The following is a 19,151-nucleotide window of genomic DNA, read 5'->3' on the forward strand; positions in this document are numbered from 1 at the left end:
AAGTATACAGACAAGTATTACTTCTCAACATAGTTCGGTGAAAGATGAGCCAAAATCTCTATAACCACTTATAAGACTAGATGTTTCAAAGAGCTTTCTGTTTATGTGAAGTTCATGAGATACATCTATTGAAAGTGACATAAGCTAGAACTTACATTTGAAATTATATACAAGATACCTGAGCTAAAGATACAGAAGGGAACAGATGCAGGTACTTTGAATGAACATACTGAAGGTATATGTGGGTACCTGGACTGAATACACTGGACATATGTGCAGGTATCTGGACTGAATATACTGGACGTATGTGCAGGTATCTGGACTGAACACACTGGACGTATGTGCAGGTATCTGGACTGAACACACTGGACGTATGTGTAGGTATCTGGACTGAATATACTGGACGTATGTGCAGGTATCTGGACTGAACACACTGGACGTATGTGCAGGTATCTGGACTGAATATACTGGACGTATGTGCAGGTATCTGGACTGAACACACTGGACGTATGTGCAGGTATCTGGACTGAACACACTGGACGTATGTGTAGGTATCTGGACTGAACACACTGGACGTATGTGCAGGTATCTGGACTGAACACACTGGACGTATGTGCAGGTATCTGGACTGAACACACTGGACGTATGTGTAGGTATCTGGACTGAATATACTGGATGTATGTGCAGGTATCTGGACTGAATACACTGGACGTATGTGCAGGTATCTGGACTGAACACACTGGACGTATGTGCAGGTATCTGGACTGAACACACTGGACGTATGTGCAGGTATCTGGACTGAACACACTGGACGTATGTGCAGGTATCTGGACTGAACACACTGGACATATGTGCAGGTATCTGGACTGAATACACTGGACGTATGTGCAGGTATCTGGACTGAACACACTGGACGTATGTGCAGGTATCTGGACTGAACACACTGGACGTATGTGCAGGTATCTGGACTGAACACACTGGACGTATGTGCAGGTATCTGGACTGAACACACTGGACGTATGTGCAGGTATCTGGACTGAACACACTGGACGTATGTGCAGGTATCTGGACTGAACACACTGGACGTATGTGCAGGTATCTGGACTGAACACACTGGACGTATGTGTAGGTATCTGGACTGAATATACTGGACGTATGTGCAGGTATCTGGACTGAATACACTGGACGTATGTGCAGGTATCTGGACTGAACACACTGGACGTATGTGCAGGTATCTGGACTGAACACACTGGACGTATGTGCAGGTATCTGGACTGAACACACTGGACGTATGTGCAGGTATCTGGACTGAACACACTGGACATATGTGCAGGTATCTGGACTGAATACACTGGACGTATGTGCAGGTATCTGGACTGAACACACTGGACGTATGTGCAGGTATCTGGACTGAACACACTGGACGTATGTGCAGGTATCTGGACTGAACACACTGGACGTATGTGCAGGTATCTGGACTGAACACACTGGACATATGTGCAGGTATCTGGACTGAACACACTGGACGTATGTGCAGGTATCTGGACTGAACACACTGGACGTATGTGCAGGTATCTGGACTGAACACACTGGACGTATGTGTAGGTATCTGGACTGAATATACTGGACGTATGTGCAGGTATCTGGACTGGATACACTGGACGTATGTGCAGGTATCTGGACTGAACACACTGGACGTATGTGCAGGTATCTGGACTGAACACACTGGACGTATGTGCAGGTATCTGGACTGAACACACTGGACGTATGTGCAGGTATCTGGACTGAACACACTGGACGTATGTGCAGGTATCTGGACTGAATACACTGGACGTATGTGCAGGTATCTGGACTGAACACACTGGACGTATGTGCAGGTATCTGGACTGAACACACTGGACGTATGTGCAGGTATCTGGACTGAACACACTGGACGTATGTGCAGGTATCTGGACTGAACACACTGGACGTATGTGCAGGTATCTGGACTGAACACACTGGACGTATGTGCAGGTATCTGGACTGAATATACTGGACGTATGTGCAGGTATCTGGACTGAACACACTGGACGTATGTGCAGGTATCTGGACTGAACACACTGGACGTATGTGCAGGTATCTGGACTGAAACACACTGGACGTATGTGCAGGTATCTGGACTGAATATACTGGACGTATGTGTAGGTATCTGGACTGAACATACTGGACGTATGTGTAGGTATCTGGACTGAACACACTGGACGTATGTGCAGGTATCTGGACTGAACACACTGGACGTATGTGCAGGTATCTGGACTGAATATACTGGACGTATGTGCAGGTATCTGGACTGAATATACTGGACGTATGTGCAGGTACCTGGACTGAACACACTGGACATATGTGCAGGTATCTGGACTGAACACACTGGACGTATGTGCAGGTATCTGGACTGAACACACTGGACGTATGTGTAGGTATCTGGACTGAATATACTGGACGTATATGCAGGTATCTGGACTGAATACACTGGACGTATGTGCAGGTATCTGGACTGAACACACTGGACGTATGTGCAGGTATCTGGACTGAACACACTGGACGTATGTGCAGGTATCTGGACTGAATATACTGGACGTATGTGTAGGTATCTGGACTGAACATACTGGACGTATGTGTAGGTATCTGGACTGAACACACTGGACGTATGTGCAGGTACCTGGACTGAATATACTGAAGGAGATGTACATATTCAGCCCTCGCTGAATGGACAAGAAATGAAAATAGGTACCTGGGCTGAATGTACTGAAGGAGATTACATACTGTACGTACCTGGTCTTAATAAGGAGGCACACAGGGGTACTTGGGTTGAATATACTCAAGGATACAAATATGCCGCGTCAAAACTAAGACAGAGTAACAGCATATGTATAAAACATTCTACGGAGCATTATTGCTCCAGTAAGTAAATGGTTGCCGTACACACAGACACATACACAATGGTGTTTACAGCTTGTGGTGAGCTGGCATTCTTGCAAGACGACAATACTCCTTTTCGAGATGGTTTGAGCCTACCCCCAGTTTGAATTAAAAAAAAAGACTTCCAGATTACAGAAGGAAAAGCAAGTCATCTGGTGGATTTATTGGAAGAGAAAGTCCCCACCCCGTGAGAGATAGTGCTGTGATATTCTATATGTGTGTGTGTGTGTGTGGGTGGGTGTGTGGGGGGGGGGGGTGGAATAGGGAGTGTGTTGTGTTGGCGGATATTCTAATGTAGAGGAGGGTTCTGCGCTCGTCGCAGTGTTTTGCAGCTTTCTTTGTTGTGTGTGAGGAGGAAAGGGGGAGGGTTGCAGCATTAGTAGCTGCTGGAAATCCCCACTCGGACTCCCAGAGCCCCGCTGGGCAGGTGTAACGGGCTGGGGGCAGAGTGGGTGCCAGGGATGGAGGCACCCCTGTTGAAGATGATGGGGGCCACGGGGGAGGTGGGCTCCAAGGTGAGCGCCGAGCTGGAGGTGAAGAAACTGCAGGAGCTGGTGCGGAAGCTGGAGTGGCAGAACGAACAACTGAAGAGCCGGGCGAACGCTGCCGCCGCCGCCGCCCCGCTGCAGGTCTACCTGGGCTCCAACGCCCGACACCAACCGCCCACCCCGACTCTCCTCCACCCGACTTATAGTTCCCCTCCTCAGGGCTCGGCTCACTCCCAGCTCGGCGGCAACCACTGCCCGGCCACCAGCCCCGAGCCCCGGGCACACAGGCTGCTACTGGATGAGGTCGATATCCTGGACCTGGAGAACGGACGCTGCGGCGGGGACGAGGACAGCTGGTATTGTTTCTTCTCGTCAGGGGTTGATGTTGGATGTCTTCAATCTCCCCCTTTTGCTTGTCCTTAGCATCCTCTTCCATCTCTAGGCTCATCTCTTTTTACCTTTTCCTTCCTTCCCTCCTTCACTTCCCCCTTTCTCCTCACCCCCACCCTTCCACTTCTACCTCCTGTCCCTCTCCCCACTCCTCCACTTCTATCTCCTCCCCCTCTCCCCACTCCTATCTCCTCCCCCTCCCCACTCCTCCTCCTCTCCCCACCCCCTCCATTTCTATCTCCTCCCCTCTCCCCCACTCCCTCCACTTCTATCTCCTCCCCTCTCCCCCACTCCCTCCACTTCCACCTCCTCCTCCTCTCCCCACCCCTCCACTTCTATCTCCTCCCCCCTCTCCCCTTCCCACCTCCCCATTTCCCTCCTCTTTCCCACCTCCCCTCTATTCCCTTTCCACCTCCTCCTCTCCCACCCTACCCCCTCTCTCCCATACTGCCCTCCCCTCCCTCTCCCCCCCTCTCCCCTCCCTCTCCCTTCCCCTCCCCCTCCCCTCCCTCTCCCCTGCCTCTCCCCTCCCTCTCCCTCTCCCCTCTCCCCCTCTCACTCTCCCCCTCTCCCCAATACTGCCCTCCCCTACTTCCCACCCCTCCCTCTCTCTTCTCCCCTATCCTCCCTCTCTTTCCCCTCCCCTCCCCTATCCTCCGTCTCTTTCCCCTTCCCCTCCCCTCTCCCCCTCTCCCTCTCTCCCTCTCCCTCTCTCCCTCTCCCATCTCCCCTCTCCCGTTTCCCCACCCTCCCCTTCCCCCTCCCCTCCCCTCCCCTCTCCCCTCCCCTCTCCCCTCCCCTCTCCCCCTCTCTCCCCTCTCCCTCTCCCTCTCTCCCCTCTCCCATTTCCCCACCCTCCCCTTCCCTCTCCCCTCCCCCTTCCCTCTCCCCCTTCCCCCTCCCCCTTCCCCCTCCCCCTTCCCCCTCCCCTCTCCCCCTTCCTCCCTCCCCTCCCCTTCCTCCCTCCCCTCCCCTTCTCCCTCCCCCTCCCCTTCTCTTTCCCCCTCCCCTTCCCCTCCCTTCCCCCTCCCCTCCCCCTCCCCTTCCCCTCCCCCTCCCCTTCCCCTTCCCCTCCCCTTCCCTCCCCTCCCCTCCCCTCCCCTCCCCTCCCCTCCCCTCCCCTCCCCTTCCCCCTTCCCCTTCCCCCTTCCCCTTCCCCTTCCCCTTCCCCTTCCCCTTCCCCTTTCTTCCCCTTTCTTCCCCTTTCTTCCCCTTTCTTCCCCTTCTTCCCCTTTCTTCCCCTTTCTTCCCCTTTCTTCCCCTTTCTTCCCCTTTCCCTTCCCCCTTTCCCTTTCCCCTTTTCCCCTCTTCCCCTTCCTTTTTGCTTCCCTTTCTCTTTCTTCCTCCTTTCATACAGCCGTGTTCAACTCCCTATTTCCTGACCCCTTCCCTTTGGCTGTCCTCCTTTCTATTTGTCTTCTGTCCCTAGGTCAGTTATCCCTTCTCCCCATTCTGTGCTCTCTGTCCTACCTTCTTAGCCACTTTGCACCTCCTGCAACTTCTTTGAAGGAGGAGGAAAAGAAGATGCAGGATGTGCAAAGTGGCTCCTTCTCAGTTCTCCTATCCCAGCTCTCTGATTTTCCTCCTTTACCTGCCTGAACTGAGCATTGCTACTCCTCAGTTCCTCCTGTCAACCTCCAGCCCTTTGAGTTACGACCCCACCCCTCTCCTCACTCTCTATTCAGGCACTGTCTTTTATCCTTCTCCCTGATATGCCAACACAATGTCTTTCCTTTCTTGTTATTGCCCAAATTTCTTCTGTTTATCCCTATTGCCGGCAACATTTGTGAGTTTAGATGTTTCATCTATTAAGTTTTATGTCTATCCTATATTCAATTTGATTGCATCTTCCATTGGCACAGCTTCCTTTTCAGAACTCCATTTCATCCTGTTATGGGTCTAGGTTGATCGGTCACTGATATGTTTGCTCTTTTCGTGATGTGCCGTTTGATGTCATCTTCCTTCTGACTGACCATGGACGCTGTATTATTTGATTCCAGAGTGGCTTCCTCATTAAAAATTAAAATCCAGTTTAACACTATTGGGTATGGAGGTAGTTTGCTGCTCGTCACATTTTTGTAGCTACAGTTTAACCGTCCTTGGGAATACAAGCCTTCAGTAGTCTCATTTATGTCTGAAATGGGAATGTTAACAATAGTAACAATAGCGGAAGCCTGTTAGTAAACAGATTCCCAATTCCAATGCTCAAACTGTATGGTGCTGCATAATAATCTATGAATTATAGTAAACCTTTCCTATGTCTTCTCTTTTGCTTCGTTAGCAGTTGTGTGCTTTTTTAAAATTATCTGATGAGTTGGATGTTGATGTGCCCCATATTGCTGAAGAGTAACTTAAGAGTATTATAAATTCCCCAGGGCACCACAATTATAATATAGAAGCAATCGATAATTATGCAGTGTGTTTAATAAGGCAACAGGGAAAAAAAAACAATTAAATTAGAGTACTGCTATCTAAAGTGTATGATTTACCTGGGCAACCCACACAAATTTTTAGAGGAACTCAGCAGACCAGGCAGCATCTATGAGCATCTGTTAGGACTGAAAAAGGGCCTCACCTGAAACATCGACTGTTTACTCATTTCCATCGATGCTGCCTGGCCTGCTCAGTTCCTCCAGCATTTTGTGTGTGTTGCTTAGGATTTCCAGCATCTGCAGATTTTCTCGACTTTGTGACCCACTGGCCTTGTCTCATCTTTATTGATCATTAGAATGTTATATGACTTCAAGTCACCTCATACACTGCAAGTTTACTAAAAAAAAAGTAAAAACATGGTAGCCACTGGTATTTAAACAAGGTGGAGTCATTACATCTGTGATATGGAGCCAATTCCACATTGTTCCTTGACCAGGGGCAAAAATCCCAACTACTCAAAATAATTAAACATTTTAAATTTCAATGGAGACACTAGAGACTGCAGATAATGGAATCTGGAATAGCAAGTAAGATACTGGAGGAGCTCACTGTGACAAGCAGCATTTATGGAGGGAAATGGACAGTTGATGCTTTGGGTCTTGACCTTTCATCTGGCATAAAGATAGAGGGGAGATGGTCATTATAAACAGGTGAGGGAAAGGACTAGCAGATGACGGATCACCACTCTTCCTCACCTATCACTTTCTAGCTCTTGTTCCACTCCTTCTCCTCGCCTCTTTATCTTTTAGTCCAGGTGAAGGGTCTTTACGCAAAGCATTGATTGCTCATTTCCCTCCACAGATGCTGCCTGACCCACTGAGTTCCCTCAGCATCTTGTTAGTTGTTTTAAATTGTGAGTGCAACAAAACCTATTGCTGAGATGAAACCAAATGCTTCACATAAAACAAGGGGTAGGTGAGAATTCTGTTCTTTCTAGCAAAGAGAATAACAATATATTTCTCCATAATACACATGATTTTCTCCATGTCAATTGTTTGTGCACTAATTAAACTAATCTACATTCCTTTGCTGTATCCTCCTCACAACTTGCTTTCTAACCATTTTTATATCATCATCAAATTTGGTTAAATGCACATGGCCCTTTCATCTACATTGTTAATATTGACTGTGAACATCTGGAGTCCTAGCAAAAGTTCATGTCACAGCCATTGGTTGCAGCTTTGAAATGTGAAAATAATTCATTTAGTCTGACTATTTAACATTAAATTGTCAATCCTCTATCTTTGTTAGTATGTTACTCCCAGTGTATGAACTCTTACCTTGTGCAGTAACCCTTTATGTGGCAACTATCCAAATGTATATAGGTTATGTCATAATGGTTATCTAGTATATATTGATTGAAGGGTAGGGAGGTGCATTGAACATAGAACAGGGAAGTTATGGTGCAATTTTATAAAAATTTGGTTTGGCCCCAACTGTATATTATATGCAGTACTGGTTGTCATATTGTAGGAAGGATTTGATTGCACTAGAAAGGGTTTAGAGGAAGTTTACCAGAATATTCCATGGAATGGAGTCTTTTAGCTTTGAGGACTGACTGGATAAGCTGGATTTGTTTTCCCTGGAGTATATGAGGTTGAGGTGTGTAACATTATGAAAGGCATAGATTGGGTAGATAGTGAGTATTGTATTTGCCGTAACAAAGATGACTAAATCCAGAGGGCAAAGGTTGTTGGAGAGGATTTAAGGAAAGCAATTTTTACCTTGTGGGTGGTTGCAACCTGGTATGCATTGCCCTCAATTGTGTGAAGGCAGGCATCTTTTCAATTTTTAAAAAAGTATTTAGATGAGCACGTGAATTGCCGAAGCATAGAAGGTTAGGGACTAAGTGCTGGCAAAGGGGATTAGTGTTGTAGCTTGGTGGTTTATGGTTGGCATGGACACAGTGAGATAAAGAATCTCTTTCTGTGCTGCATGACTCTATGACTAGTATTTATCCAAGTGGTTCCAGGGATAGTTTGCAGAAGTTGGGATTTTTCTCATTGGGCATAGTGGAATGTGGGGAATTTTACAGGGATATACAGTTGGAGGTTATGACTGGTGGATAGGTAAAGCAAATCTGTTTCCATTAGCTGATGGTATAATGTGTACAGATATAAGGATTTCGGGAAAAACTAACCAGTGCAGTCTAGGAAGTACCCAGCAAGTAATAATGACTTGACACTTGCTGCCAACTGAGGAATTGGGAGGCAAGATGGTCAACTATTTCAAAATAGTTTTTTATATCACTTGAGGGAAATAAACTTGCAGAGCTGTAGGGATAAATTGGGGAAGGGGATTGATCAGATTGTTCTGAAGTATTTGTGTAGACTCGATAGGTTGAATGCCCTCCGTTTGTGCCTTGATCACCCAATCAACTCTTATTGCTATTAGTGAACAATAGCAGCATTCATATTTAAATCAGTATTTTACTGTAATGAGTCCTGAAGAAATGTCTCGGCCCCAAACGTTTACTGTTTATTCATTTCCATTGATGCTGCCTGACCTGCTGAGTTCCTCCAGCCTTTTGTGTGTGTGTTGTTTTAGTTTAATGTCTTTAATTCATCATCTGAAATAATTGCCGCCAACAGATCTGTTAAAGTAAATACTGTAGGTGGAGGATTTTTTTTAGTGTGAAGCTGAAATTGCCACCACCATAAATTTATAACTTCTTACTGCCCTTTATTTCCATTTGAGTAACTGTCACATTCTAATAGTGATCTAGTTGTTCTGCCCATTGGAGGTCATAGGGCTTAAAGTTCACTCATGCAAATCCCAAAAAATGAAATTTGCTGCAAAGAACATATGGCAGGGCAACCAATTTATTGATTGGTGTCTGTTCCCTTATTGAATACAATCATGGCCAATCTTTTACTTCACCCACACTCTCCTGCACTGACCTCATATTTGTTGATTCACTTGACAACTTCAAATCTATCAATCACTGTAGCAGTGACAGAACCTTCACATATCCCCATGTAGTGAATTCTGCAGATCTAGCACCAAAGATTCGTTAATTTGTCTTGAATGGCTTACTCTTTATTTTGAAACTGCATCTCTTGTTTCATTCACCTCGCCCTGAGGTTTTCAGTCACCTCACTCTGCAAAATGGCAGCTGTAATGTATTTATAGAACCAGAGTCAGGTTTATTGTCACTGATGTAAATCATAACATTTGTTGTTTTGTGTCTGCAGTACAGTGCAGTCATGACAAATTACTACAAGTTATGATAAAATTAATAAATTAGTGATAGTTAAATAAATAGTGCAAAAGAGAAATAGCGAGGTATTGTTCATGGGTTCATGGACTAATCAGCAACTTGTAGCTGAGGGAAGAAAGCTGTTCTTAAAATACTAAGTGTGGATCTTCAGACTCCTATTCCTTCTCCCTGAGGGTGCCTTCTTGAGTCACTGCCCTTGGAAGGTGTCCTCGATGGTGGGAAGGTTTCTGTCCGTGATGGAGCTGGCTGAGTCTAAAACCCTCTAGCTTTTTGCAGTCCTACAGTCCTGTGCATTGGCGTATCCATACCTGATGGTGATGTTATCAGTTAGGATGTTCTCCACTGAACGTCTGTAGAAATTTGGTGATATACCAAATCTCCTCAGGCTCCTCAGGAAGTATAGTCTTCATCAAGATTGCATCAATATGTTGGGCCCAGGATAGAGATGTCGATGCTCGGGAACTTGAAACTGCTCACCCTTTCCACAGCAGACTCTTAAATGAGGATTGGTGTGTGTTCTCTTGACTTCCCCAGCCTGAAATCTACATTCAATTTCTTGGTCTTGCTGACATTGAGTGTAAGGTTGTTGTTGTGACACTACTCAACCAACTCAGCTACTCACACCTGTATGCCGTCCTGGAGGAAGGGGTGTTAATCACCAATCCATACTAACTGTGGGTTGTCATAACCGCGGTCTCTGCCACAGAGTCTGGGTGCTCTTGCAGGTAGACATCTGAATGGGGTTGGCAATCCCGTTCATGAGTATCTAAGTTCCAGCCAATTAGTGTATCATTGTGGTGGTATTTAGCACCCTTCCTCTCATTTCAGTCTTGTCTAGCCTTGACCAAAAGCACAGTAACATCAATGCTCCCTGTTTACCTTTGTCTTTGGTCTGGAAAAGAAGGCCATCGTTTAAAACTGTAAAGGAGCAGTACTTATTTAATAACGCAAAACCGAGGAAATCTGCAGATGCTGGAATTTCAAGCAACACACATAAAAATTGCTGGTGAACGCAGCAGGCCAGGCAGCATCTCTAGGAAGAGGGACAGTCGACGTTTTGGGCTGAGACCCTTTATCAGGACTAACTGAAAGAAGAGCTAGTAAGAGATTTGAAAGTGGGATGTTAAGTTACTGCTTCCAAGCCACAGTGGCAGTGTTACTTTTCAGTTTGAGAGTTTTAGTTAATGCCCTGTTGGCCTAGCGTTCATTGTTTTTTTTAATTATCAAAGTACATTTATGAATCTCAGGATTGTATATGGTGACATATATACTTTGATAATAAATTTACTTTGAACTTTGAACTTTAACTTTGTACGCACTGTTCTTATTAAAAGTCAGTGAGCTCTGCATCCACTTCAAGGTCTCACCCTCTGTACTTGGGCCATCACCACACATCTTTGTCATCAAGACTTGATCACAAAGAAAATGGACCCAGCGGAGAGTGAACAGCTGACTATGGCTCTGACATTTGTTGGTCAGATAGGAGTGAAGATGCAGTCAGTGGAGGCTGCAATAGCAGAGGTGACTCATATAGTGCGATAGCTTCTTGCAGAATGACAAGCCCAGGCCAAACATAAGTTTGTGGAGGAGAAGCTAAAATTAGCAGAGTCTTGGTTGGCCGAAGTGTCTGTGCAATGCGACAGCTAATATCAGAGTGGCAAGCCCAGTCCAAGCAGGAAGAATAGGTGTCAGCCCTCACAGTGGTAGTTTGGTGACTCACCACAGCCGACAGGAATCAGGCGGCAGTGAGTACTGCTCTCTCGGCTGCCTTTCAGCAGCTTCCAGCCGGAATTAGGTGACAGCCATTACCACTCTCGCAGCCATAATTCAGCAGCCTTCTGTCAGATCATTCCCAACATCTCACACACTCTCATCTTTAACAATCTCATCAGCTTCAGCCACTAATGGTCCGACTCCCATGACCAGACCAGAACCGAATATTCCTCCACCAGCCAGATAATCTGGTGGCCCTGATGGCTGCAGGTATTTTATTTTCCAGTGTGAGCTAACATTCCAAGCCCAGTCAGGTTGGTTCGAATGTTCAAATGGATCCAGTCGCAGAGTGGCCCAACCATCTACAGCGAAACTCTCTGGACATAGTGTCTGATTGAGGACCACAGTTCACAGCCCATTTCTGGAAGGCTTTCTGTTCTCTTTTGTGTGCCACAGCCAACGATTCATCAGGTTTCCAATCCCAATTTAATGACCAGACTGAGAGAGTGAATCAGGAGCTGGAGACAACCCTGTGCTGCCTTGTCTATTCCAAACCCACGACCTGGAGCTCCCAACTAGTTTAGGCAGAGACTGGCCACAACAACCTCCAGTTATCCTTGGCTGGCATGTCCCCCCTTTGAATGCCAGAAGGGATTCCAGCCATCACTTCTCCCTGCCCAAGAGATTGTCATGGGAGTTCCTGCCGTTAGTTGATCCAATGCTACAAGCGCACATGGAGATGGATCAAGGCTTCCCTGCTGTGCGCTCAGAAACAATATGCCCAGTAGGTCGATCGGCTCCACTGATAGGTGGCATCTTTCAAGTCAAGAGAGAATGTCTGCCTGGTGTCTAGAGATCTTCCTGTGAAAGTCATAAGCCACAAGTTGGCCCCATACTATTTGGGACTATTTGTAGTGGAGAAGATTAACGAATACAGATTGTACCTATGAAGATCCATGCATTGTTCCATGTTTTCCAGCTCAAGTTGCTGACTTCCTTCTCCCTTGCCCTAGTCACCCCTTCCCACGATAGATAGGTTTCCGTCCATTCTTTGTGGCACCTCCTGGCATCTTGCTGGATGTGGGGCAGGGTCCAGTATCTCATGCATTTGGAAGGTTATAGCCCAGAGAAATGTTCTTGGTTTCTGGCTTGTGATATGTTACAGCCAATTAGTGTTTCATTGTGGTGGTATTTAACTCCTTTCCTCTTTTTTCAGTCTTCTTGAGTCTTGATCAAAAGCACAGTAATGTCATCTCTCCCTGCTTACATTTGTCCTTGTTCTGGGAAAGAGGACAAGCATTTAGATTGATGCTGTAAATGAGCAGTATTCATTTAGTGTTAAGTTACTGCTTCCAAGCTGCTACGTCAGCACTAGCTTTCATTTTGGGAGTTTTAGTTAACGGCCCTATTGGCCCAGCAATTATTGTTTTTCCTTTAATTCTGTACAGTCCTTATTAAAAGTCAGTGACCTGTTTATCAGCTTTGCTGTTTCTCTCCCTGCCCTTGGGCCATCACTGCCCATTTTTATAAATGCTCTACTGCTGAGGAAGTCAAGGATCCAGTTGAAGGAGGAGGTACAGAGGCCCAGGTTTTGAAACTTGTCGATTGGTATGAAGGGATGATGGCATTGAATGCCAGCAAACAGCAGCCTGATATACAGTAGTTATTGTTTTCCAGATGGTCCAAAGCCCAGATGACAGCCGGTGAGATTGTGTCTACGTAGACCTTTTGTGGTGTTAGGCAAATTGCAGTGGGTCCTGGTATGAGCATGTTTCCCCGATATTTTCCCTCAGAAACTAAGCGACATGGTTTGTCCTTGTTGACACTTGTGACCTCGACAAGGCAAGGTGCTATCTTGTGTGTCTTCAATTATTTTCCCATAAGAGGTGCGATTGCAATCACTCTCAGCTCCCTAAACTCAGGATCATTTCAGGCAGCTGTCACCTCTTATTGAGGAGATCCTCTAACTTCCAGGCTCAAGGAGAGGAACGTCACCAACTTTTCATTTTGGATCAGACAATGAATGCACAAGCAACGCAGGCTTCATCATGGTGTAAGCATTTATTCACTCTGTCTGCCTTTGCAGACACCTCCTTGGTTGCACCATTGGTCATGGTGCTGGTGGGTCATTTGCAGCCCCCATGTGGCAAGAATGTGTGGGTTGTGAGCGTTGTTCTTCTACGTGTGCCCTCTTCTCTTGTTACTTCCATTGGGAAGGTAATAGAGGAGCTTAAATACTCACACACACAAACAGCTTCTTCCCATCCACCATCGGAATTCTGAATAGCCCGCGAACACAATTTTTTTGTAATTTATAGTAAGTTTTATGTTTTTGCTGTTGCAGAATAACAAATTTCATGTTATATAAGGCAGTGATAATAGACCTGAAACCAGATCTGGGAGTACACTGCCATGCAACTCTGATCATTACAGGGTCTGTTTATTCATTGGCAATGCTAACATACAGTATAGTCTTGTCTAGTGCTATATCCCTTTAAGAGCACTCTGTGAAGATAGCACTTGCTGTGGAAAATTGTAACAACTGCAAAAACTTGCAAGACATCCTGAAATCAACAACAGTTTCAGTCCCATGTTACACAGTGTAAGGTGGAGAATCAAGCCACTGAGTCTGTGTACAGAACAAAATGCTTCAGACTTGATTTTACTAAACATTAAACAACATAACCTTCAACGAGTATAATGTAAAATCAATTGCATTGCTTCACACATACTTTGACAACTAGGGAACAGTTTTTGAGATATTATAGCCTGCTTTTGAGTTATTTCTTTTGTCCGGTAATGTTCACTGTCTGCTGATGAAAACTCTTCAGCCCCTCTGTTGTATTGTGGGAAGTTGCATCTAAAGAAAAGAAGTCATCTCTTGATCGATTCAGAGATGATCCCCTCTAACTGACTACCATTTCACCCACCAGCCGTTAGAATCTCCTGCAAATTGAAGCTGGATTGTTCTCCATCCTTCCAGCAGAATGACAGTTCCAGGCCTAGTGCTAGAAATTCTGGGTCTTTGTAGCACTTTCACCAGTACCATTCAAATAACCCCCAGCAACAAAGAAAGCTCAACTCCAAACCTAAACTGATTGGGTCTATTTCTGGTCCCTATGAGGTGTTCACATTGGAGTACAAACAGCAATACATCCAGAGCACAAACAAATCAATTTTTAAAGTATTAATATCTTTGAAATAGTTGGCAAACCTTTCCGTGAACGTAATGAGAATGGTGCCTTCATATGGAACAGATCTGTGCGCTCCTATATCCGCAGTATCACCAATGCCTGACTGTTCCTAGATCCTGATATAGTCTCTGTGCTCTGACAGCCTGCACCCATTCCTAAGTGTTCAGAGGATTCAGGCAGGTTTGTTGCACTGGTGTCGGGCTGAAGTTTTGAGACTTGGAGACTGGTGGCCACATCGGGTTCCAAAAATATGTAACTCCCAGCCGCACCGACCGTTTTCAGTCACCTCATCCACAGGGGTAATTCTGCATCACTCCTTTCATTCCTTCTACAAAGGTTGCATACCTCTTCTTTCATTATGTCCAATTTTCCATTTTCAATCACTTGAGAGATGACATAGCCCTTCACAGTCAGTGAAATTTTGCTGTGATGTGTGGTTGTTCCAGTGATGCAAAAGCCAGTTTGTACTCTGTCACTCTCACCATCTTCATTGGGCTGCTTCAAAATGGGCACAGTCGTCCTGTTCATTACCACTTCCAGGGCCTCTCCCCTGCACGACCATTCCCAGGGCTTGCCATCTAACCTGGAACTCCATGCTTGCCCGCTTCTACAGCTAAACCTACGAGGTGCTGACATTGGAGTACAAACAGCAATACATCCAGAGCACAAACAATTTACGAATGCTGGAAATCTTAAGCCACATGCACAAAATGCTAGAGGAACTCAGCAGGTCAGGTAGCATCAATGGAGAGGATAAAAAATTTTTTTTGTTTAGTTTCCTCCATAGACCATTTATTTCCCTTTGTAGATACTACCTGTCTACGGAGCTCCCCCAGCATTTTTTGTGTGTTGCATTCCACATGCACATTTTGCTTAAAAAATTGGATTGTTTCTAAGATAAAACACTCAGCAGAACGATTTAGGTATTTAAAAAAACTTAAGGACTATTTATGTACTTTACAATCTTTCTGTCTCTGAAATGAATCTCTTGACACCTGTGTAAATTGCTATAATTAATAGAATCAAAGTTTGATACAATACTATCTGCCTTGTCTACAAATAGCCAAAATCTTTTTTGACGTGCATCCCATAGTTCAGGTAACAACTCTGTAATGGCCAGATAATCAGTTCCAGTGAAGTTGAATGAGAGCAGAATAAGACCACAAGACATAGAAACTTAATTAGGCCATTCGACCAATTGAGTCTTCTCTCCCATTCCATCATGACTAATTTATTGTCTCTTTCAATCCCATTCTCCTGCCTCCTATCAACCTCTGCTCTAAATGTACCCAATGAAAATAATGCCTAGAGCACCAAAATAGTGCCCTGCAGTCATCGTGGGTGGCATTTTGGTAACAAAAGAAGAGACTGTAGTTTAATGTCTTGTGCAGGGGCTAGAGGAATCAGCAGAGAGTAATAAGGATGTGAGATATCAGAAATAATGAACAAAAAGATATGCACCCTTTGTGCAAGAAATGAAAGAAATGGTATAAAATGTGATCTGAGAGAATTAGAATCGGAATGATGCAGAGAGATAAGTCCAGGAGGAGTAACGCTCTGGTTGGAATATCTCTCTCTGACCTGAGATTAATCTGTTTCTATTTTCAGAGATGCTGCCCGAGCTGTTAAGTGTTTCCAGTATTTTCTGTTTCTATTTTGCAAATCCTGCATTAGCAAATTGTTGATTTTCAGGAATTTGGATCTTTGACCCAGGACAATGATTTGCAAATCTTAAAAGAAAAAACTGAAGATGTCTGCCATCTGAACTTCAAAATGTTTTCTTTATTCAGATTTTTGGTCTGAAAAATGTTCTTTCTGGTTTTACTTGTTCCTTCCCACTTTTGAACAATGGAACATTTTCTTTTGAAGCCTAATTGCCTTGTTTTATGATAATTAAAGTATTTTTCCCTGTGGTGGGAGAGGAGTTTGTCAAAATTGAATTTATGATTTTTGGTTTTGAAAGTATGTGTGTTAAGGTATTCTCTGACCAGATTTAAAAATTAAGACCAGATTGAAGGTGTCTCTGAGAGTGCAGGCAGATTCTTTGATCCGTGGAGAGGTCAGAATGCAGATGGTTCTGTTTTGAGGTACTGCTCCAATTGTAGTTGCTTTGAATGGTAATAATTTTTAACTCCAACAAAAGTAAGTCATACGCAGCTGTCTCAAATATAGGTCAACTTTAAAAGTGTGACATTAATTGCATCTTAAATGATAAGAGCTGTTATTCTGAGAGGGTTTTGGTTGTACTCGGTTTAAGCTTCCCAATGATAGCATTAAGTAAAACCACCATTGATAGTGTGGTATGAAGGGAGTGCCACATAATCAGAGGTATTCACCTTAGGATGAGGCGTCGTTCTGGTGATGTGAAATACACCATACATTATTAAAAGAAGAGCAAGAGTTCTTTTTGGTAGCCAGTCAAATCAAAATGCTTTGGTAGCACGTTATCTGATCATTGTCATTCTGTGGGATCTAACTGCGAGCATATTGTAGCGTCAAAGTATTCTTCTCTGTTGTTGTTTTGTATAAGCAAATCAACCGCAACAGAGCTATAAACAGAGCCTGCCTTCATATTGAAATTATAACTGTAAACTAGTGTTGTTTGGCTGCAACAATATATAAAGTGAATCAGAATCAGATTTATTATCATCAGCATGTGTTGTGAAATTTGTTAACTTTGCAGCAGCAGTTCAATGATATAGAAGAAAAAAATAATATATAAGTAAATCAATTACAGTATAAGTATATTGAATAGATTAAAACTTATGCAAAAACAAGTAATTTATATTAAAAAAGTGAGGTAGTGTTCAAGGGTTCAATGTCCATTAGGAATCGGATGGCAGAGGGGAAGAAGTTGTTCCTGAATCGCTGAGTGTGTGCCTTCAGGCTTCTGTACCTCCTACCTGATGGTAACAGTGATAAAAGGGCATGCCCTGGGTGCTGGAGGTCCTTAATAATGGATGCTGCCTTTCTGAGACACAGCTCCTTGATCATGCCCTGGGTACTTTTTAGGCTAGTTGGCAAGATGGAGCCGACTAAATTTACAGCCCTCTGCAGCTTCTTTCGGTCCTGTGCAATAGTGTACCCCCCCCCCCCACCGCAATACCCGACAGTGATGCAGCCTATCAGAATGCTCTCCATGGTACATCTGTAGAGGTTTTTGAGCGTATTTGTTGACATACCAAATCTCTTCAAACTCCTAATGAAGTATAGTCACTGTCTTGCCTTCTTTATAGCTGCATCACTATGTTGTGACCAGGTTAGGTCCTTAGATATCTTGACACCCAGGAACTTGAAACTGCTCACTCTCTCCACTTCTGATCCCTCTATGAGGATTGGTTCCTTCGTCTTACCCTTCCTGAAGTCCACAATCAGCTCTTTTGTCTTACTGATGTTGAGTGCCAGGTTGTTGCTGTGACACCACTAGTTGGCATATCTTGCTCCCGTACACCCTTTTGTCACCATCTGAGATTCTACCAACAATGGTGGTATCATCAGCTAATTTATAGATGATATTTGAGCTATGCCTAGCCCCACAGTCATAGGTATAGAGCAGTGAGCTAAGCACACACCCTTGAGGTGTGCCAGTGTTGATCGTCAGCGAGGAGGATATGTTATCACCAATCCGCACAGATTGTGTTCTTCTGGTTAGGAAGTTGAGGATCCAATTGCAGAGGGAGGTACAGAGGCCCAAGTTCTGTAACTTCTCAATCTGGATTGTGGGAATGATGGTATTAAATGCTGAGCTATAGTCAATGAACAGCATCCTGACATAGGTGTTTGTGTTGTCCAGGTGGTCTAAAGCCATGTGAAGAGCCATTGAGATTTCATCTACTGTTTAATAAAATACAGTTATTTAAATGATACAGTACAGAGTACATGTATAAAACAGTGATGTTTGTTAAGGTTCCTTAAGTATGTTGTAGCCAGAGGTGGTAGTGGGGATAATGTCCTACTACTTATTAAATGCTCTCAATGGTGTGTGTCTCAAATAGCCTCTGACAACCAAGTCTAGCTCCTGGCCTTCATGTGTGGCTTAGCTACTAAGTCTGGTGGAAATATTTCTACTGACGGGAGAAGGGGTAAAGGTGAGTTACTGGCGCCTTAAAACCAGTCGCTTCGGTCAGGTGGGGCTTGTCAGCCTTGGTTGGCAAATCATCTAGGAAAAGGAAAACTCCTCTCTTAAACCTACACTCCCTTGTGGCTATACCCACTTGTGGGGAAAAATCCGGAGCTGGAGATCCTAAGGTGGCCCTAAGCTGAGTCCGGTGCTGACTGGCAAGACCTGCAATGCCGCTAGTGCCAAACTGTCTTGGTCCCTTCAGTTCCTATTTATCTCATCACCTGTGTGGAGAGGAGGAGCTCACTACATGAGCAATAGCTTGCTCTCCATATCATACTGCCCTGGCTTGCGTATTAGGTAGACAGCTTGGACGCTACATTCCTAGTTAACCCTGACCAATGGAGGGCCTTAAGGGGTCTGTTATAATGCAGTGGTCCAAAAACTTTGATGGGGCAGTTTGTTGGGGCAGCATGGTAGTGTAGCAGTTTGTGCAATCGCTTTATTGTGCCAGCAACTGCTGACCGGGATTCAATTCCTGCCACTCTCTATAAGGAACTTGTACATTCTCCCTGGACCACGTGGGTTTCCTCCTGGTGCTCTGGCTTCCCCCCACACTCCGTTTGGTTAGGTCAGGATCAGTAAGTTGTGGGCATGCTATGTTGGGACCAAAAATGTGGCAGCACTGGTAGTCT

The 19,151-nt window shown here is 44.8% G+C and overlaps 1 protein-coding gene across 2 annotated transcripts in view; it reads left to right on the forward strand.

Moving 5' to 3' along the window:
- The first annotated feature begins 3,256 nt into the window (after positions 1-3,256).
- The window catches only part of slain1a (SLAIN motif family, member 1a), a 136,291-nt gene continuing 120,396 nt past the window's right edge, over positions 3,257-19,151 (forward strand). For both annotated transcript variants that reach the window (XM_063048497.1, XM_063048498.1), the window contains exon 1: positions 3,257-3,802. In XM_063048497.1, coding sequence (XP_062904567.1) covers positions 3,420-3,802 — 383 coding nt within the window. In that variant the 5' untranslated portion in view covers positions 3,257-3,419. The remainder of the gene's footprint in view (positions 3,803-19,151) is intronic.

The sequence above is a fragment of the Mobula hypostoma genome, chromosome 5 (assembly GCF_963921235.1).
Source record: "Mobula hypostoma chromosome 5, sMobHyp1.1, whole genome shotgun sequence".
In the NCBI taxonomy this organism is placed as follows: domain Eukaryota; kingdom Metazoa; phylum Chordata; class Chondrichthyes; order Myliobatiformes; family Myliobatidae; genus Mobula; species Mobula hypostoma.